Genomic DNA, 22,581 nt, shown 5'->3' on the forward strand with positions numbered 1-22,581 from the left:
TAGGGGCTAATGCAGCTGGTGACTAGGTTGAAGCCAGTGCTTATTTACCATTCTGAAAAGCCAGTAGCCTTTAAGAATTACGCTAAATCTACTCTGCTTGTGCTCTGTAAGTAGAAAAACAAAGCCTGTATGACAGCACATCTGTTTACAGCATAATTTACTGAATTACTGAATATTTTAAGCCCATTGTTGAGACTCACTCAGAAAAAAATAAACTGCTTTCAAAATCTTACCAATGCACCTGATTATCGAAGAGTCTAATGGAGATATACACAACGAATGTTTCCATGCCTGCTAACACAACAGTCTGCAGCCCTAGATCAAGGGTCATTTTGACTTTCAAGTCTTATTATTTAAAACTATAGGTAGTGATTCCTCTGATGTATCTGAACAAAGTCAATTGAAACCTTCTATAAAGGATGCACCATTCTTTATGCCATTAAGAATATTAGCAATTCATGGGAGGTCAAAATATCAGTATTAGCAGGAGTTTGGAAGAAGTTAATTCCAGCTTCAGTGGAGGAAGTAACTGCAGATGTGGTAGAAAAAGCAAGAGGACTCAGAGTAGAGCCCGAAGATATGACTGAATTGGTGCAATGTCATGATAAAATTTTAATAATGGATGAGGGGTTGTTTAGAGTTGAGCAAAGTAGATTCTCAAGATGGAACCCACTCCTTTTGAAGATGCTGTGAACATTGTTGAAATAACAACAAAGAATTTAGAATATTACATAGTTGATGAAGCAGTGGCAGGGTTTCAAAAAGAATTGTCAATTTTGAAAAAAGTTCTCTAATGGGTAAAATGCTATCAAACGGCTTTGCGTGCATGCTTCAGTGAAATCTCTTGTGAAAGGAAGAGTCAATCAATGTGGCAAACTTCATTGTTGTCTTATTGTAAGAAGTTTCCCCAGCCACCCCAGCTTTCAGCAACCATCATCCTGTTCAGTCAGCAGCCATCAACATGGAAGCAAAACTCTGAACAGCTAAAAAATATGACTCATTGAAGGCTCAGATGATAGTGAGCAGTTTTTAACAATAAAATATCTTTAAATTAAGGCATGTACATTTTTTAGGCATAATGCTGTTTCACACTTAGTCTATAATATAGTGAAAATATATATACTGGGAAACAAATTTGTGACTTAAATGATATTTGCTTTATTATGGTAGTGTGGATCTGAATTTGCAATATCTCCGAGTTATGTCTGTATACACAAATTTGGATATAATTTCCAGGGGTTTAGGGATTCTCTAAGCCCACCTTTGGGCCCTGTGACCTTTAAAGCCACGTAACAATAGCCACGTCTATTTATTGTTTATTATGGGTCATATGGGTGAGTGATAATACTGTCTCCACTCCTTTCAACACCCCTGTAAGCGTAGAAAAATCCCTGTTTTGCAGAGATGAAAACAAAGCTCAGGAAGGTTAAATAACTTGCTAAAGATGCTATAGCTAATAGTGACTGAAACACATTTGAACCTGGAGGGATCTTGATCATCCCCACCCCTCAAAAGCACAATCTTTCATTATATTATACTGTTTTCAGGACAGTTATTTCAATCATATACATCATTAAATATTTAAACTACAACTCAGTTTGTTTTCCTTTTACTGTAGGTCTATCTGTCTTGGAAATCTGTCTTATAATAGCAATGAAACATTTAAATGACATCTATGAAGATGAGCCCTTTAATTTTCAAATGGTCTATAATGGTGAGATGAGACTTTAGTAATTTCTTTCTTACCCTCCCACACTCCTATGTAAAGATATTAATGTTGTCATTGCTTTCTACATAGAGTTTCAGAAGTTTGTTCAAAGGAAAGCCCATTCTGTTTATAATTTTGAGAAACCTGTTGTCATGAAGGTAAGATTTGACTTGCTGTTAATTTTCTGCAGACAAGTTATGTTTTCACTTTTAATTTGATTGTACATATCAAAGTTGTTGTACTCTAATTCTTAAAACTTTAGCTATTTAGCACAGGATTTTTTCCCCCCAAAACAAATTTTTAACAAAAAATGCAAAGTTCTGAAGAAAGCAGCCAGTTCTCCAGTTTGTAGAAGTCTATACTGCCCTCTGCTGTCTGTTCCTAGCTTTTGCATCCTGGAAAATAACTGATTACAGTCTAGCAAACACATCGATAAAGCTTTCGCTTCCCCCAAGGGTTGCCTTTATAATCTTGGCAGTGAACAGAGGCCAAGTGTGGCTAAGAGCCGGTAGTAAACTAGGGGAAAGAACCTCAGCTGGGGAGGGCTTACGAAGAAAGTTCTAAAAGCTTTTTAAAAACATGGGGAACATTCATCTAGGGCTCCCATGTGCACTAGAATTGCATGAGCTACATCATGTCATTTTAGGTTTTCTTATACCTACAAAATTAAAAAGGTGAAATTACCTTTAATACTTTATATAAACCAATTTATCAAAAAATTGTCATTTCCATGTATAATCAGTATGAAAATCATTAATGAAGTATTTTACCTTCATTTTCTCTTATGATAAATCTTTGAAATTTGGCATGTATTTTACAGTAATAGCACTTCTTGACTAAAATACCAGAAGTACTTGATCTTTTTTCATTCATATAGAATTTGTAGTTGAAAAGGTTGATTTACATAACCCAAATAATTCCAAACTTAAAATTTTCTCACTGAATTAGTTTTTAAATTTAATGAACATTAATGGAAATTTAAAATTGAGGCTTTGATTTATACTGACCACATTTCAAGTGTTCAATAGCTGCGTGTGGCTAGTGGTTTTGGACAGAGCTCTTTTGGAGGATTTTATGGGAAACTTTTTTTTTTTCTTACAGCAGTAGACCCCATAGTCTTCTGGTAGTCCTTATTAGGTTCTAATAGTTGGAATTTTATTTCTCGTAGCAAGAAAAGATGAGTACAGAGGATTGCTGTTTCTTCACAGCAACAGGAAAAGTATTCAGAATACCAGAAGGTTTTTCTCCCTAATGTCTATATATTTGTCTGATAGTTACAGTTTGTGGGTGTTGTAAGAGTAGAAAGTGTTTACTATTTTAAATTCTTACATGTTTGCAGCTACTCATTTCACATTTTAAATAACTACTTTGCTGCCTAAAAATTTTAAACCTCAATTTTATTCAGCCCAACACCACTGGCCTTCAGAATTTTCTTATTTTCAGAGACAAATTGTGTCTGAGTTCTACCTTTTTTATCAGGAAAAGTTTTTATTATACATAAAGAACGTATATAATAGCAATGTTTATTTTTCACAAGGCTGAAGGACTAGAAAGCTCAGGAATCTATTTCAGTGTATCAATATTTAATGGTTAGTGTTTCATAATTTAATGTGTTTTTTTAATACCCTAATGACATATGTACGGTATGCTCCTAGGGGTCTTTCCTATCTCCCTTTTTGCTGCAACTGTCTTAAACTTTTATGTAGCAAAATCTTTTGACGGTAGAGACAAAATATAAATGGAAATTAGAGTAACCTGGGTAATCAGAAAGTACTGGTCTTATCAGATTCTTATGGTTTTTATGAGAGAAAGAACTAGAAATCCTTAATTAACTGAAGCACTAGAAGAAAATGTGGTTTAAAACCTGAGGGTAGGAACAAAAGCCATATCATATATACAGACTGAATTAAGGTTTGCTGTGTTTACATTCAACAATGCAGGATAGATAATGCTGGCACTGTTTATTGTGATTTATGAAGTTTTTTATGAACTTGGTAACCGTTGTTTTATGAACCCTAGTGATTTCCAGTGAAAGGTTCTTTACAGCACACTTTATTCCAAAACTGACCAAATCCCTAACTATTCTCTGGGTTAACTTTGTTACTTTCTTCCCTTATTCAACCTAAACTGTTTCTTTCATCTTCCAGGCTTTTGAACACTTACAACAGCTAGAGTTAATAAAGCCAATGGAAAGAACGTCAGTAAATACACAGAGGGAGTACCAGTTGATGAAACTACTTTTGGATAACACTCAAATTATGAATGCTCTGCAGAAATACCCTAACTGTCCTACAGATGTTAGGCAATGGGCAACATCCTCACTTAGCTGGTTATGAATATAGCCAGGGACTTAAGTGTTGGAATTCCAGGCATACTTCTCTAAAGAACTAAGAGCTATTGTCTTTGACAAGATATGTACTAAATTTTTCTTATATTTATAAACATGTATTTTTGTATTTATGGAAGACTTGTACATGTAGCAGCCTGGCTGTATCTAGCCTTTGAAACATGAGCACTGTTAACAGGATTTATAAATCTAGTCATTGATTTAGATAATGTTGTTAAGTAGCAGTTCAAAAGAATAAAATGTGACTATTTTAGGTATTGAACCATATGCTTTTTTAACACTTCTGAAGTGTTTGTGGTACATTTGAAAAGTTCATTTCAGCCCAAAATTTTTACAAACCATAAACCAAAGCAGCAAGTTGTGATGAATACATCATTTGGTCCAGGAAAGATGCTGCATTTTGTTCTGCACACATGGAAAGTTTGGATTTTATCCAAGACCCAGGTTCTCTAGTTCAGGAAACAGATTTTGCCAGAGGATGGAATACATGGAAGAGAGCAAAGGTCAGGGAGTTTGAAGTTTCTTATAGATTTTTCAAAATATGGTCCTCATATCATCTACATCAGAATTCCTTGTAGGATTTTTTTTTTTTTAATGCAGATTCATGGGCCTACTAGGCCAAAAGAATAAGAATTTGCCCTTTAGGAAGTAGGTTAGAAAATATCTAAGTATCAGTAGTAATTGAGAAAATTTAGAAGAAATTAGGAAATATCAGTAGTTAATAGTTAAAACCCCTTTTGTACACATGGCCTTTCACCCTCCTGCAAAACAGTTAAACCTCCTGTCTTCAGATCATTTCATTTACTTTTCAGCAGTGTCTCAATAAGGCTAAGTAAGGTTTGCATATTTGTTCTACTCAATACAGATTTTTAAGGGACATTTTGCCAAAATACTTAACATGGTTAGCCTCACTATTATTACTAGAAGCAAGGAATTCACACTTGAGCTATAATTTTCTCTTTAAAAGAATTCTGAACTACTTTAGGGAAGTGCTGTTTTAAGTGGTGACGGCCTAATGGATTAAAAGATTTTATTAGCTTAAGATGCTATTGAAAGGCTGATAACTTATCTGCCTTTATGGCTACATTAAGAGCTACAAAATCCAGGTGATACAGATTAAATAAGGAAGGTGGGTTTTAATTTTCAGTGACTGAAGCAAACATGAAAGTTATAAAGCAAATTAAGAAAAAAAAATAGGTTTGGTAAAAGTTATACAAGTGAAGTATATGTTGCATTCTAAAGGCATTTTTTGTGGGGAGGAGAGAACGCTGATGTCAGTTCCCTTTAACATACTGCCAAATACGAAGAAGCTAAAATGTATTGAGAGTTTTTGAACTAAATTCATTTCTTAAATTTTTTAAACCATCATCAATACAAACCAAATGAAAGCTTTTGACAATGATGTAAATATATAAGCATAGCTTAAAGAATCTCTTCATTTACTGTGTTTATAACACAGACAAAAAGCCAATAAGCCTCCCCTAGGGCATCAGATTAATAAACAGGTGAATTGTTAGAGGCATCAGTGCCGATTTTACTTAATGCTCTCTCCCGCAGACCCACGGGAGCGTCTAAAAAAAAAAAGGGGGGGGGCACAATTCCCATTCCCATGCACATGCATTTGAATGGCTCTAAGGAATTAAACCTGTTTGGTCCAAACTTCCTGTTTTATGACCATGTGTGTATGTGCAATACAGCATTTATTACCTTTCTGAAGAATCCGTGTTTGCACAACATGCTGTGGAAAACAATTCAGTCTTTTCTGTAGAGATTCCATATTCCACCATTTGCATTTAATTTGGTTTATAAAGCAACACAGGTTCTTTCAAAACATCACTTAGGTGTTGCCCTGCCCCTCCTTTCATCTTAAGAAAATTAAGAATCTATTGAGGGGCTTTTCCCACTCCTGTCTTCCTTCAAAGTCACATCATAAAGTCTTTGCAAATTAAAAATTTAAATGAAAGCTTTGCTTCCTTGATGCACTAATTACCCTTTGAACATATCAGAATATAAATCTTTTCAATTGGTGAAATTCAGTTTACATATTTGGGAAATGTAGTTTATATCTTTGATAACTATTTCCCAAGCTATATGCTTTTATTTCCATATGAAAAAACAAGGTAATTAATGCTAGCTCACTGCTGACTTCCTAATACTGGCAGGACCAACATACATTTAGGTGGGAATATAATCTGCTTAGATGACAAAGGAGGGAAATGGCCACAATTGAGAAACTTCCCTTTTTCTTCCACCACTATCCCCATTCTTGAAACTCAATGTATAAGCCTCACAGATTATAAAGCTACTAGTCCCCTCTTCAAGAATGTATAGCTAAAGAAAAACTGCATATGCAAATTATACCATATTTCATTTATTTATTTAACTTGGGGGTAGGATGGGAATAGCATACATTTTATTTGTACAATATTTAACAATCAGTTATCCAAGGTGGGGCTTTATGGGGCCTTTTTTTTTTTTTTTTTTTTTTTTTAGCTTTTTGTTAAATACTTGCAGAAAAAATAGCAAGTACTGTTTGACAGTAGTACAACACCTGTGCCCAAAACACTGACAAGAAATACAGAGTAAAGCTAAAATAACTGCTTACAAATATCTTGAGAGGTAACAAATAGGATATGGGTTGAGACTGCATAAAAAACGTACTGCTGGTTGAGTATCTGAGGTAAATGATGTTCAATCAAGATGCTACTTGTATCATTTTGCCCATAAATTGATAATTTATGCACATTATACCAAATGTTCCTAAAAAGTAACTTTTAAAAGTAAAGAAGAGAAACTGGAAAATATCTGTAGTGAAGCATTTTGTTTTTAACAGTAATCAGTTAATTCCCCTAGGCTACCATCTGGCAAAGTTTTTTTCCCCTACACCTGCATTTTACTTAAATGTAGATGTGTCTTAGGGGTGAGAAAAAGGGGAAGGAGAAATTTTTTTTTTATTTCATGACATCTGATTCTATTTTTAAATTCCAAAGGTATTGGGTTTTTTCCCTGATTGTGTTTTCAAAATGTCACCATGAATGATAGTGCAAGTTCATGGGACCAACAATTATGAGGCACAGTCTCTGTTCTGGAATTCATAAGGTACCTGTAATAAACATTCAACCAAGAATCACACATCACATGCTAAAAAACCTCCTAGCATATAAAATACATACAAGAGCTGTGCAGGGCATAGACTTCAAATAAAGTCAAACACTGGTTAATCCATCAGTCCTATGGCAGTTGATCATAAAGCAATCCTCACATGGAGATCTGGGCAAGGTAAAGAATGTAAGTTAGAGCAGCAGTTCTGATAGGTCTCAGAAAGGCAAAATATAAGACTAATCACGAGGAGCACCATACACATGAGGAAAAAGTTATCAGGGTCTCAATTTACCCTAAAACAAATCATTTTTCTCATTTTTCAATCTCATTTTTCCAGTATCCCTAACTCAAACTTATTAACTTGCCTGCTCTGCACTGACTGTAAACCAAACACTAAAATGCCCTGCAAAATAAAGTTTTAACAAGACAAGGTATCAGGACAGGTAGTCACTGGAACTTCCTTCTTTTACTGCTTATAAAAAGTATTTTTCTATTAACATAGTTCTCAAAAGGATACAAGTTTTAAAATTGGTTAGCTAGAGTTAAGTACAATATCCAGGATTTCTAAAAACATTTTCTAACACGAAAACATTTTATGTTGTGAATGACTTATTTTATAAAATTTATTTCTAGTGCTCATATAAGTCAAACATTGATTATACTACCCCTTGTTTTTGTTTTGTTATTTTTTAACTTTTAAAAAGAGGGTCAAATGTTTAAACAATAAAAATTAGTCAAGAGGTGAAAAACTTTCACATATGCACATTTCTCAGTATTTTCTCTTCTTGATTTGTTTCAAAATGGAAGCTAAAGCAAATCAAGAAATTTGAGAGGCCAAGTCCTTTTTAAAGAAATAAAGACGTGAACTCAACATTGAAATGGGAATTCTCTGGTATACAATGAAACCTTGGGCACATATGTGACCAAGAGCACACACAGTTCTATTTGGTGTGTGACACACAGACGATAATACTATTACCCTTCCTTCCCTCCCTGCTTAGTCTGTTGACCTGTATTTATAAGTAATATAATTATTTTTCCCAGAGAGTAAGTGCATATTTATATGTAAAATGTAGTGTACTGTGTGGTTAAATAACCATTTGAAGATAACACATTCACAGTGAGCTCCTGATTGTGACATGTAAAATTTCATTTATAAAATTAATGCATGGATTTTTAAAAACAACCTGACAAAAGTACACAGCATAATACTGGTTATTTGTTGGTCAGTAATCTAGAAATTCAGGAAATTAATGTTTTACTTTGGCCTCTATAAATCTGAGGAAGAATCAAATTATAGTCTGTGTAATATTGTTTTGATAAAGTACTTTGGCACCTACCTATCATCACTTCCATTTTCTTAGCAAGGGTAAGGCATGAACTATCCTAAATTAATATCAGAGTTAATTGTGAAAGCAGTTTTAGGGAGGAGACTAGGCTTTTTTTTACTTTTATCAACATTGGTTACCTCTAAATGTCATTGCATATTTTCAGTTATAAGTCTAACTTGTTATCCCTGATTCGTTTTAAAGCAGTAACTTCTGAAATCTGTGCTTAAAATTCAAAATCTCTATCCTAGGTTAAGTCTTTACATATCACAGACATCATTTATTACTCTTGACAAGATGGCACCAAGCAGAAGTATAGTGATAAAGTTAAAAATCTCAAAGCAGAGTGAGGAATTCTGGGTAATGACACTTCCTGAGGTGATCCTAAAACAGTGAAAATAGAAGGTCCCACACACTGGTGAAAAGAAATACACTACAATTTTACATATATAAATAGGAAAAATCTATTTTAAAAGAATAAAAATGAAGAGCTTTCCAGTGTCACAGCTCACTTAAAAATTTTTTAAACCATGCTTCAAATATTCCCCAAACACAGCACACCTTAAAAAAAAAACAACTTAGGTAAATGCAATATTTTGGGAACTGGATGTAAGATGAAGCTTTAAAACATGGGGAGAAAGGGGAAATGACACCAGTTTCTCATTTCAAAAAAATAGCACTTTTTTTTCTTAAATTACAAGATAACACAAGAAAAGTTAAAACACTGCTTTACCAATGGCCACTTAGTGTTGGCACTGAGCGTAGCTTACCTTTTTTTCTTAAAATAACACAGTGAATTTTTAATACCTTGTTACAAAACATGGATCAATTTATTATTCAAATTTTGTTAGTGTTTTCAATTTTATAATTTAGCAACCGTGGAACTGAGGTATACCTTGTTGAGGGAGGTTAAAGTAATGCTTGGAAGCCTCTTTACTGTACCCCACTTTGATGACTTTATGTACACAGAACAGCAGCACACTAAACATTCACAAGCTGTGTCATATTGGCATTACAATAGTCATTTATAGAAACACAACAGCAAATGCAATAAAAACAAGTTACCCTTTTTAAAATCTGAAATGAAAAGTTCTTGATTTAAAAAAAAAATAGCAGTAGTTCATTTAAGGAATTAGTGTCTTCTGACAAACATTAAGAAATCTGATGTCAGTTTCCAAACACTTGATTAGCCAGGTCCAAAAGATCCTTAATGATTTGGAAAGGGCCACATTCTTCATGTACACTTCCAAGAGTTTCTTTTTAGAGTTTGCAACTTTTCTCGGGTCCTTCACATCTGTGCTGTAGGCAAGTCAGTAGGTCTCCCAGAGCCACATTTTTTCAAACGAGGGTCTTCTTTCCAACATTTCCAAGAGACATCCTACTAATTTCACACAGAAAATAAACTGTAAGCAGTCCCAATAGCTTAGCAGCTCCAGTTCCAAGTTCTGCTTCTCAGTGTACAATGGTACAACTATCATAGACTAGATTCTTTGGGAGGAAAGTCAACATTTGTCACCATCGTGACCACTGTCACAATGTCCTCTGTGGTAATGATATTTGTTAGTCTTTGCATTTGAGTAATTCTTTCTCCTACACATCCAGCTGATAATCTGGCCTCTGCATCATGATCCCAACATTCTTCTATCGTTTCACAGAGCATTGCCATCCCCTAAAAAGAGGAAAACATCTTCAAACATAACAGGAATTTTTTCTTCTATTAGGAAATAAAATTTCCATAAAAGAAATCATAAATCAGGTCACTTCAATTTAACCCTTGAGCTGGACTCAAAACCAAGGGGGTCTACCACCTTTTACTGTTTCCTTATTATTAGCGTATATCTATCTTGCAATCAAATAGAAAGGTGGTTACAAAGCCATCCTCAAGGATTCTCCACATGGTTTTATAGTCACGTTTCTAGTTATATCTAGACCAAACCAGTCAGTGCAATATGGTTTCCACCCTTTGCCTAGACTAGTTTTAAAGCTTTCTTAAGAACTTGAAAGTTTTCAATTCCAAGTCTAAAGGATAAAACTCCTCAGAAGAGAAACTAAATGATTAATATATAAGAAACTTTTAAAAATGGAATCTCATTGGAAGTTGTCCTCAGCAAGATTACCCAACTATCCACAATCCCATGCCAGATACTGCCTTGCCTTGGCAGCTTTCCAAGTAGGAGGCATACTCATCTGCACAGGATCCTCGAGATGAGTCTCGTAAGGCTCTGAACTTCACCTCCCTCATGAGTATATTGACAGAGCCCTAATTCTATTGTTTCTAAAACTGTAGGACATCTGCATGAAAAATCACCTCCCCAGAAAATCCTTCCAGAAGAAAAGGAAATGTGCAGAAATAAATTGTTCCTCTGAAAAACATTTTATTAGTATTTCAGATGAAAAGCTAACTGTATAACTTACAGCATGTTTCTGCCAATAATCTCTTAAAACAGGCCTCTTTTTCTTATGTACAACAACTTCCTGCATATCTTCAAGGGATGGATGCTGTCCAATTTCCTCCTCAAATGGCAACATGTATTCATCCACAGGTCCTGAAATATTTTTAAAAGAAGAAAAAAATTCACTATAATTCAGATCTTGACTTCCAAACTGGTACAAACCTTCTAAACATACTCTATCATTTTTTTCCCAACTGTTAAATAGTAAAATGGCAGGAGAGAAATGGACTTTCAGCTATACTTATACCGTAGGGTGGCCCAAACTAGGGTAAATCAAAAGGTCTGTATAAAAAAAAAAAGAGCACTTGGTCTTAAGTGCTCTTAAGGTGTGTTGTGATAAAAGGTTGCATAAGGAGCTTTCTTTCTTGTTTATGATATCAGGAATGCCTAGCTCCATCTGTATTACACAGGTAACAATATTTGCCAATCAAGGATACGCAGTATCCCTTTAAGGTACTGACTCTTTGCAATGCAGATCAGAATGTTACAGTAGTGTTTCCATTTCTAAAGACTTTGGTCATCTTTATTATAGCCATCTTTATTCCATGCCACAACCAAACCCCATACACACTCCACATGAGGAATCGCCCTTTTTTAAAGTCACACCTCTTCTCTGCCCTCAAAAGAGCTACCAAAGGACAGGTTTTTGTTTTAAGTCACAAAACATACTCTCCAACTAGGGTTCCCAACAAGGCATAATGTGCCTTCAGATTTATTTAAAAAAAAATTTTTTTTTAGGTTTACTCAGGTAAATATGAAAATGCGCTTAGTTAATAGCTAATATTTGAGGAGTGCTTATCCTAACCAGGAACTTTACATATAGTAACTTTCATTTATCTTTATAAGGTGAGGGTAGCACTATCACACTATTTTACAGATAAGGATGCTCAGAAAGTGGCACAATTTGCACAAGGGCATACAGCTGTTTAAGTGGCAGAGCTGGAATTTGAATCCATCTCTAAATGACTCTTAAATCTGTGCTTTCAATCAATGTACTATCTCCCCTTGACAGAAAAGGGTCATTAATGAGATTTTCAGTGACCAGATGTGTGTTTACCTAGACAGAAACCTTGTACAGCCCCTTGAGATGAACTAAATACTCTATTTGGGTAGAGTGAGTTATAAACGATTCTGAAGTAGCTATTGAACACAACTCTCCAATTTTAAGAATCCTCACAGATAGTCTTTGCTTAAGCATTTCCAGTGACTTAGAGTACTGACATTTTACGGTGTCCAGTCAACATTTGCAATTCAAAAGTGTAGCCCTCAGGTCAGCAGCATTGGCATCAACTGGGAGCTTGTAAGAAATGCAAAATCTCAGGTGCCAGCCCAGGACTAGAGTCAGAATCTGTATTCTAATCAGTTTGGTATGCATATTAATATTTGAGAATCACTGAATTTAATCATCAACACTGTCCATCAACAACTTTTAAAGCAGTCATGTTTCACACCATTTCCTCTGCCACAATTCTGACTTAAAGCCAGAAAGATCTGGGTTCAAATACATGACTGCAACTCATAGCACATACAAGGCATTTACAAAATGTAAGCATCCAATCCTTCCCTTTTCGTTTTCCATAAAAACTTCCCTGACAACCCCTTCTCCCCATGGAAGAAAAAAAAGCAATTTTTCACTCCTCTAAATTCCCATTCACACTCCTCTATATTTCGAAGGTATGACATTCATCCAAAAACATTTACTGAATAAACTATTAAGTACCAGGTACTGTTTGCTAAACAATTCATATCTACTTTACTCTAGAATTAATTGTCCAGGGTATATTTTTTCATCTTAACTATAAATTACTTGAAAGCAGAACCTTGTGTATCTCCCATAACACTTAATCCAATGGTTTTTATTGGAGAGTACGTAAGAATAAAGTTCTCTTGAAATATAATTTCCTATAACATCTGTCATTTGACCGAGTTCACTTCCATAGATGCAAACAATGAAGGTACTTCCTCTTTCCACTTCAAGCCAAAGTGTCCTTGTTCCACCATGAACAGCTTACTCTTCTTCAGATAGACTTCTAAGCTAAAATTAGCCCCAAAATGAATCAACCTTTCTTATGTTCTGACTCCCACACCAGTCTCCCAATCCTGAAAGAATGAATGGCTGCCTATTTCTAAGCACTCTTTAACAACTTCCCTTTAATAGCACAGTCCCCCAAATCAAATTTTATATTCCAGAGCTGGTCTTTCCTACACTAAAAAAAGGCATATACTTATAGCAATAAGGTATATTTACTAGCATAATGGTTACATTGGTTATACCTTTTAAAATACTCAACACAATTTCTTCTGTGGTTTTTGACAATTCACAGGAAGTGTCATCCAAAATGTAATTTCAGGCAATTACAAATTAAAATAAAAAACCAGATCAAGCTAATTTACATTTGTTTGAGAGTTTAGCAGTCAGGAAATTTGCCTTAGAGTCTCACAAGAGCTGCAACATATTTAAAGAGACCAGAGAACTATGAAGGACACTAACAAGAGTACCTAGCACACACTGTAGTTTTGTCACACCAGGAATATGGTATGCAGATTTTACAAACAAAACAACCAAAAACCACAAATATTTAGAACACTTGAATGTAACAAGAACAAAAAAGAGAAACCCTTTAGAGTCGAGGTACTGTGCTAAGGCACATGACTAATGTTCACATTTAATGTCTGCATCAGATCACACCTTCAAGGTTTCCAGACGGCAGAATTTAACCTGTGGTATATCCAAATTCACGCTCCTCGTTCTACGTCATGGAGGAGAGACTGCTGCAAACTCAATCTGGTTAGTTAGGGCTACTTGGGTACCTCCTTAGTGCCGAACAGACTCATCCTGAGTAAGGCACAAAGACTGATCCCCCCGCTCTACATGCAGCTCGTCTAGCCACAAGAGTTGATTTTAGACCCTGGGGGGGCAGGACCCACATGTAACCTGGAAGACATTATGTTGAGTCAATCAAGTCAGACACAGAAGGACAAATACTGTATGACTGCCCTATTATGAAATAACTATACTATATATACTCATGGAGTTAATAATTAGAACATAAGTCAACAGAAAATAGAATGAGGGTAGAGAACGGAAAGCTAAGGGTTAATCTGTGCAGAATTGGTAAAAAGAGTGTTCGTAAATCTTTGGAAATGAATAGAAAGGGTGAAAGCATATCACAGTGTTTATAACTAGCAGTGCTAATATATGGCTGACAATAGCGAAGAAGGAAAGTCTAAGGTCATATATAATTAGAAAAGCTAAGAACTGTAACATGGGACTGTACAGGATAGCAAAACCGTGTAAAATATGAGCATGGATAATTCTGCATATAGAAGACTGTTTTTCTTTGAAACTGAACAAATGTATGTTAATGTTACGAGATACTAATATCAGTCAAAAATACAACCAAAGCAAAATATGGACAGTAGTATATAGTAATATATTAATACTGCTCCATTAAGGGTAAAAAAAAAACTGAGTGAAAAAAACTAGAAAAAAGGTACTACATATTGTTTGACTACATCTATACAAAATGTAAATACAAAAAAATTGGAAATACAGAAATAGAATAGCAGTGATGTATAGCAGATGAAGCAGAGAGAGATTGAGAGGTGATTATTAAAAGACAACTTTTATTATAATTGGAATAATGAAAATGCTCTAATAATGACTGAAGTGATGACTGTACAACTATGATATACCAAATACCACTGATTGCATACCTTGGATGGACTGTATGTTTTATTAATAAGTATCAATAAAATTGATTTTAAAAAGAATATTAAAAAAAGGAAAAAAGATGGACTGTGGTTAACAGGACAAATATGAGAACATTCTCTCATGAACTATAACAAATGTATAATACTAATATAGGGTGTTAATAATCAGATAGATCAGGGGGAAAATAATACACCCAATGTAAGATATAGGCTATAATTAGTAGTAATACTTTCACAATGGTATTTCCTAGTTTGTAACAAAAGTTTCACAACAATGCAAGGTATTGGTGGTGGGTTGACGTAAGGGAGCCCTGTATGATGATATGCATGTTGGTTTTGTGAGTTCACAACTTTTACTACACACTTCTTTTTTATGTATGTTCATGTATGCATGATTACTTCAATAAAATTCATTAAAAAAAAAAACAAAACCTGGAGCTAGGACCCACATGACCATACTAAGCCGCAGCCCTCCCCGTAACACATGGATCAGAGTTTCAAATCTAGGTTTCCCCATCTACCACTTAAAACTAAAATAAACAAGCTACTTTCTTTCTCTGAGCCTCAAATGCCCATCTGTAAAACTGAGATAACTACCTCCCTAAACTATTTTAGGAAATAAAGGTATGTTAAGTGCTTAGCAAACCATCTGGCAATGGTAAAGGATCAATACCGATTGGCACATTCTCCACCAGATCCCACCCTATGCTATCCTGTCTCTTGTATTCTCTAAAAGTTACTACCTTTTAGGGTCATTAAAACAAACAAACAAAAAAAACCCATTTGTACTTTACAACAGTACCTTTGAGTGCAATCTTCCTTTAACATACATATGTAGTAGCCATATATATCTTTTAAAATAGTGTTTCCCTTACCATCTGCAGCAGTACAGCGAGAAGCCAGTTCCCACAGGACTAATCCCATGGCGTACATATCTATCCTCAAAAATGCATCCCTTTGGAAGTTTATTGCACCCTCCAATACCTCTGGAGCCATATACCTCCTGGTACCAACCTGAAAAAGATAGTGAATGCACACAGTACTCATTAACTTAATGCACTAACATTTTCTGATTTTTAACAGGAATCAAAGAAAACGAAATGTGGTCTAATATCAGGTATATCTTACTAAATAAAGACCTCCAGACTATGGGGTCATGTAGAATTTTATTCCATTTCAAGTAATGCAACAGCCAAAAACACTGAAAACAACCAAAGTATCCACCTTTAGAGACTGCTTAAACAATACTCTGTAGCTCTTTAAAGATAGGAGGTAAATCTGTAAGGATTGATAATGGAAAGATCTCCAAAAATACTGAATGATGAAAAAAGCAAGGAACAAGGCAGTATACTATATAAAATACTTTCTGGGCATATTTTTAAAAATATATCAATAGACATATGCTGCTGGTACAGGGTTTAAAAAGTTCTTTTGTTTCTTTCTGAAAAGAATCATAAACTCAAGAGTGGTTGGGGGGAAAAGGATGGAAGAGAGAAGGAAGCTGTATACTTTTCATTTGTAGCTGTTTGAAATTGAAATTATCTTTAAAAATACTTGAGTGTTCTTTTTCTCTGTACTAAAAACTAATAAACACTATAAAAATTATAGAAAGAAAGGCCCTTTATATCAGTTCCTAATAACGTGGTATTTCTTAGTACTGTTCTATGGTAGCCAGCTTTGGATGGTACCTCACATTCACTCATAAATGAATGCTTAAAAAATATTCATGATATGGTATGCATGATTGTTTTGTTAACTCACAACTTTTCAAATTAAAAAAAAAGTTTTTAAATAAAGAAATATTCATGAAATAACAAGGTAGATCAATGTACTTGAGATTTAGTAGATCTAGGGAGCACCCCAGGTACTGGTAATTTCAAAAAGCTCCACCTATAGGTGACTATGATCTCTACTCTAAACAATCTGTTAGCAATTAGCTGCAAATATACATGTAACAAATATGTCTTTAAAAAAGAATGACAGATGACTAAGACCCTAAAATTCAAAATTTTAATTCATTTCCTAAGGAGAACACTTTAGAGGGAAAAAAAAACTTAACTCTGGGTTTTTGCTACTTTAACTATTTGAATTTTACAAGTGTTTCCTAAAAAGCCTACATTGCTCATAAAGCTAAATTTATTCCATCTAAATTACTACTGTGTAAAATACCCTGTTTTATAAATTGATTGTGATAGTAGATACAATCTTTTCTTCCAATGTTCTTTCTTTGCAATATATAAAATATACAAGTCCTTCCAAATATCTTAGAAATTTCCTGGTCTGTGAAACAATTGGGTATTTCTACCCATGATATAACCCAGTGTGAGGGTATCAAAAGATGTCATGAACAAGTCACAGTCAAATTTTTTTCTAAATAAAAAAAGGAGGGAAGGGGGTTATGAGACACAGATAGATGGAAATGTTCCAAAATGCAGTCTTAAGATACTCCATCATGCAATTAGCTCAGAAGTTTGTCCCCAGGCTTTCTACACAATCTCCATCTCAGTAATGATCTTCACAAAACTGTCTTCATTCATTTCCTAATACACTTGGTGACAACTTTTCCAGAGTACTATGAATGCTGACCATTGTTCTAAACTAAAGTCTTATATTGTCAGTCAGTATTGCCAAACTTTGCTGTGCCATGACTCTAATAACTGTTCGTGGGGGTCAACAGGATGTACTAGAAAAAAGAAGTTGAGAATTAAGTAACTGAATAATTTGTACCATTTGAAAGATGAAGAAATGATCATGTTAAAGCTTAAATCATTTAGCTTTGTAGGAAATGTTGCCTTTTAGGTCAAACCAGTTTTCTTGATTATCAGGTGACCTTGGAGTGACAACCTTTCCAGTAAATACTGTTATTTTGTCCTCTGTCTTCCCCAAATGTTCACATTGCTGATCTCTCTCTGTGCAAAAGTTGACTAGAGTTATGTACCTTGCTCAGGGCTTTACATGGGCTCTGAACTCTGGAGACAAGTCAGAGAAAAAAATTTAATCATAAAGTTGATTAAAGAAACTTATGATTTAATGGAAAAATAGAGAGCAAGAATCATGAAACTATAATTGTTGTTTGGACAAATGGCCAGGGGATCTTAACACATGTAGCAAGAAAAGTAACTAATTATTCTTCCATTCCTCTTAAGATGGTGAAAGAACCCTTAGTTTAAGTATCAGAACTCCCTAAGTACAAGGTCTGTTAAAAGTGGGTGGATTCTCCTTTGATTAGTTTTAAAAATAGAATCCCAAGCCATCTGCCTTGCTTGTTCTATACATTGCTCAAACCAGCCCACCTGAAGGTCCCAAGAGTCCTCCACCACCATATAAAACTGTCTTCCTCAGAAATTTTAATGTATAGCTCTTAAGAGTCATTTTATATTAGCTGCTAATTTAATAGCCACAGCAACAATTTTAGACCAATTCATCCCTAATATCATTCTAAGAAAACATAGAACAAGCCTAATTTTTCTTACATAATTATCATCCTTACCTGTCCATGGGTATCACCTGCAGACTTGCCCGCCTCAAACTTTAACGCCAACCCAAAGTCAGCAATACAAGCTGTCAAATTGTTTTTCAATAGCACATTTTTACTTTTGATGTCCCTTGCAAACAGAAAGACAAAGTATTCAAATTAAGTTTAAACAAATTATATTTTGCAAATTAAAGCGGGAAAGAAGGAGACTATATGCTATAAAAGAATAACTACTGGAAAACATGAAATGTCGAGAAAAGAGGAGAGACAAAAAGCTCAAGTGAAGTCCCCAGATAGCATGACGCACAAGATACGGATTGTGACAAATTTCTATTCATAACATGAACAAAGAAATCCTCTTCATAAAGCAGTTTTAGGAAGAGTTGACATTCCAAAAAGATATGGCATCTGTCTTTCCCACCTACCAATCACAAAATTGCTGATTAAGAGAATAAGAAAATTCTCGAATGTATAACCACATAAACTACCACAGAAATTGCAGTTAAGAAGAAATAACTTTTTAAAAGTAGCTAAATCAAACCATTTTGCCTGTTGGTACAGGCCTACATTTTAGAATGTCCCTTATTTAATAGTTCTTACATTCTCCCACCTGGTTGTAGAATGTCATCTTCCTAGAAAAATACCTCTAAGAATGTATAACATAGAAAAATTTTTACCATAAATATATACTGCTCCGGCTAGATCCTAGTGTTCTGAAAAGGGTAACAGTTCTAAAGCAATGAGATATCTTTCTCTGCACACCTGCCTCAACTGAATCATTCTAGAGGTAAATATACCATGGCTAAATACATCTATGTCATGAGCAACGGTTAAATGCACATACACATACTCAGAGACCAAGAGTGGGATAAAAGAGGGACAAGTACACATCCACAAATGGTGCAAAATACCATCAGTTTTAGACTCAAAGTTTTCAGGTACCCCACTCCTAATATCCTTTGGGGGCTTCAAAGAATTAGTTCCCAAGGGAAAGGTGGAGAGAGCAAAAGTCCAGAAGGCAGTCAGACTGTTATGTCAGAAGGTAAGAAGAAAGGATGTTATTTCTGAAGTAGAAGTCATTTAAGGTTTGCAAAACCAAAAGCTATATTGAGTTGGATTAAAAGCAATGCCTCCAAGCAACTAAAACCCTACCTGGTGGCTCTCAATCAATTATATGTTGAGTGAATCAGTCAGTGCCTACTTTTAAAACAACCATCTTTATAAAACTGATTACAAGATGACAATATTCAAGAGAATTAATATTTTTCCTTCTGAAGGTATGACAATTGTTAGGTCTAACTACTGGTTTTTCACTGGAAAAGGCAATTCAGCAAATAAACTCAATAGTTCAAATAATGCCTCCTTCTACCCTAGCTCAGGTAAAGGTCACATGACCACTTAAAACATAAGCAAAAAAGGGAGGGGATGTCGCTTGAGTGGTTGAGCTCCTGCCTCCCACATGGAAGGTCCCAGGTTTGGTTCCTGGTGCCTCTGAAAAAAACAAACAACAACAACAAAAAGAACAAGCAACACAAACAAAAAAACCAACTCAGGAAAGCCATGTAGCTCGATGGTTGAGTGCCAGCTTCCCACATACAAGGTCCCAGGTTCCATCCCTGGCCCACAGTGCCTTGGAAAAGAAAAAAGGCAACAACAACAACAAAAAAAAAAAGGGCAAAAAATACACAGTCTCTTCTTAATTCCATCTCCTTGTACCAATTTTTAATCTTGAGGAAAAACTAAATTCCTCTCTCCTTTGAGATAGAAAAAATACAGTTTCACTCTTAACCATGCTTTCAGAAATTAGTCAAAATAATGCGTAAATAGATAATTAAGCTTTACTGATAATATTAAAACACACATTATCCAAAATACTTTCTGGCCAATTTCAAAGTTCATTTAAAAAACAAATGGAAATCAACAGCCTCCTATAACATGATTAGATAACTAGGGGAAAAATAAACTTTATCCAGGGAGTTAAAAGTTTAAATAATAAACAAATATTGCGTTACTTGGGAAAACAATATAAATTTAGCTCTACCTGTGAGATATGGCGGGTTTGTGGCCATCTTTTAGGCCAGGTATATCCTCATGTAAATATGCCAATCCTCTAGCCATGGTTTCTGCAATATGACACAATTCATTCCAAGAGACCACATTAGCCTTAAGAAAGTCAGATAGTGAACCCTAAAGAAAAGGGGGGAAAAAAAACTTATGGACAACTTTCTTTTTACTTTTAAGAGATTATGGAAGGCAATCTTGTATTTTTATTTTGTATTTTGGTGAACAGCAATATTCAAAAACCAATCTTTTAGAATGGTTCACGTTTCCTTCCAGTCATGTCACATTAATACATTTGACCAGAAAGGAATACCACTATTCTTAATTTTTCATCTTTTTAAATACCACTAATCTATATAGGAGACAAAGGTTTTTTTAAATGTTGAAAATCTGAAGTTCTTGAAAATGTTTAAAAAATTAAAATACACTAACTATAGATATGTTTTATCATGGCACTAAGAATACCAATTAAGACATATAAACAGTTTCTCCTCTAATGATTATTCCTTCCTTTTGGTCAAGAATTAAGAAAGCCCACATACAGAGAAGGAAAAGAGCCATTACATCTGACAATGATGAAACCTATTACCAAGGAGAATACAATTTCCTTCTTTATTAAAATGGTATTTCATACTAATTCAGAAGGTAGAATAAACTGAGGGAAATAACAAGTGAGTTTTGGTGATAACTACCCTGCAAGTTGGTGAAAGGTCAAAAATCAGATAAAGTTCCTTTGTTTCTGTCAACTAAAACATTGATTCAGGAGTTTTAAGATGTGAAATTCAAGCTGAAAAATGGCTCTTAACAATTGAAATGGATCTTAAACATAAATGAAAATTATTAAGCAATGGTTGGACTAAAATAAGTATTTATATCACCAAGAGCGGTAATTGCAGCACAGGAAAACAGGGACAAAAGAAGGAAAGATTGGTAATATATGAGTAGAGGGTTAGGTAGAAAAGTTGCCATCTTTGCTCTTCTGCAATAAAGCATTTTTAAAAATATTTTTATTCAAGTCATTTGTATTTTTAGATTAAATAATAATCAACTCTAACAACATACTATTCCCAGAAAAGTAAGTCTAAGGGATTTGTAGCCAAGGTTGGGTAGGTAGGCCAACCCTGACTTTACTAAATTAAAACAACAGTTTTTACCTTTTCATGAAATGCTGTAATTAGCCAGAGATCCACATCAACACTGGTGCCTCGTTTTTCTGCACCAATAAACTGTAATATGTTCTCATGCTTCATTCCAGGCAAACTATAGACTTCATATTCATTTTGCCATGATTGTTTGTCCTACAGTTAAAAAGAAAGAATAGTAAGAACCAAGAAATACAGGTAAGCCATGTCTAAAAGATTACTCAAATTCTAAGGCAATAAATAAATAAATAAATAAATAAATCCAAATATTACATTTTCTTTGGTTTTATTTTGTCCTATGTTTTAAAAAGAGAAAACCCTAAAAATCAGAAATAGCTCCATACTAAACATCTGCCCTGCCCCATCCTTTTCTGTTTCTACTGTATACACACAAGAACTGATTGGAAACACTGCATTTATGCTCTTACAAGGCATCACCTTCTGCTTTTAAGTTAGTACTACAGTGTCATTCCACCACGATGTGAAATACTTATTGCTACTAAACAGAATAATCTCACTGAAAGATGAAATTCAGGTAGAATGGCTTGATCAAAATAGAAAAACTTTGTCAAAGACTAACATAATATCAAACATTCTTAACAAAATGGTTAGAATACTCTGAAAAAATCAACGAGAGAACAGTGTGGCAAAAAGGTGTATGCCAATCATTAAAAAATCATATATTCCTTTTAACTACAAATAATCCATGTCTAATAAATACCTACTTAAAAAAGATTAGTCTCTTTTTGCTATGGAAGAATAATGAAAGTGGGAGTTGTCACAGCATAATGGTTAGAAATTCCGTAGATTCAAACTAAGTTTGAATCCTAGCTCTCCCACTAACCTTTGGCAAGCTACAAAATCATTCAATTTCCTCATAGTAAAATGGGGATAGAATTGTCTGCTTTATAGAGTTGTTGTATTGTAAATACACATGTGAGAAAGATATGTATACATATCAGTGAGTACTAATCCATGTAAAGCACCCATCCCTGATACTATGGTGCTAGCAGCTACTGTTATTATTGCTTTGGTTACTCTTAAGCTCCTCTGATATAAATGCCTTTCTCTACTTTTTAGTTCTCCTCACACAATTAAATAACTCCTTCCTTGATCTTATTTATGAACACTCTTCCTGAGATAACTATAGTTTACAGTATCTGTACTGCTACCAAAAATATAAAAGTGATAAACATCTTCACAGACTCTAATAAACAGATATCAGAGGCACCAAAAAGGCTAGAATCTAGA

The 22,581-nt window shown here is 34.5% G+C and overlaps 2 protein-coding genes across 16 annotated transcripts in view; one reads left to right on the forward strand and one right to left on the reverse strand.

The window, feature by feature from the left end:
• Nucleotides 1-6,857, forward strand: part of ORC4 (origin recognition complex subunit 4) — a 133,711-nt gene extending 126,854 nt beyond the window's left edge. For 10 of the 13 annotated variants that reach the window (XM_071216456.1, XM_058300967.2, XM_071216457.1 and 7 more), the window contains 3 exons: nucleotides 1,619-1,714; nucleotides 1,799-1,866; nucleotides 3,856-4,312. In XM_071216456.1, the coding sequence (XP_071072557.1) occupies nucleotides 1,619-1,714; nucleotides 1,799-1,866; nucleotides 3,856-4,044 (353 nt within the window). In that variant the 3' untranslated portion in view covers nucleotides 4,045-4,312. Of the gene's footprint in view, nucleotides 1-1,618; nucleotides 1,715-1,798; nucleotides 1,867-3,855 lie in introns of all 13 variants that reach the window. The other 3 variants (XM_058300965.2, XM_058300966.2, XM_071216452.1) reach the window with 1 other exon arrangement.
• Nucleotides 6,411-22,581, reverse strand: part of ACVR2A (activin A receptor type 2A) — a 99,859-nt gene continuing 83,688 nt past the window's right edge. For all 3 annotated transcript variants that reach the window (XM_071216451.1, XM_058300964.2, XM_058300963.2), the window contains exons 7-12: nucleotides 21,343-21,486; nucleotides 20,169-20,314; nucleotides 18,143-18,257; nucleotides 15,528-15,666; nucleotides 10,901-11,031; nucleotides 6,411-10,154 (exon numbers count right to left, since the gene is read on the reverse strand). In XM_071216451.1, coding sequence (XP_071072552.1) covers nucleotides 9,960-10,154; nucleotides 10,901-11,031; nucleotides 15,528-15,666; nucleotides 18,143-18,257; nucleotides 20,169-20,314; nucleotides 21,343-21,486 — 870 coding nt within the window. In that variant the 3' untranslated portion in view covers nucleotides 6,411-9,959. The remainder of the gene's footprint in view (nucleotides 10,155-10,900; nucleotides 11,032-15,527; nucleotides 15,667-18,142; nucleotides 18,258-20,168; nucleotides 20,315-21,342; nucleotides 21,487-22,581) is intronic.

Source organism: Dasypus novemcinctus, chromosome 7 (assembly GCF_030445035.2).
Source record: "Dasypus novemcinctus isolate mDasNov1 chromosome 7, mDasNov1.1.hap2, whole genome shotgun sequence".
NCBI lineage: Eukaryota > Metazoa > Chordata > Mammalia > Cingulata > Dasypodidae > Dasypus > Dasypus novemcinctus.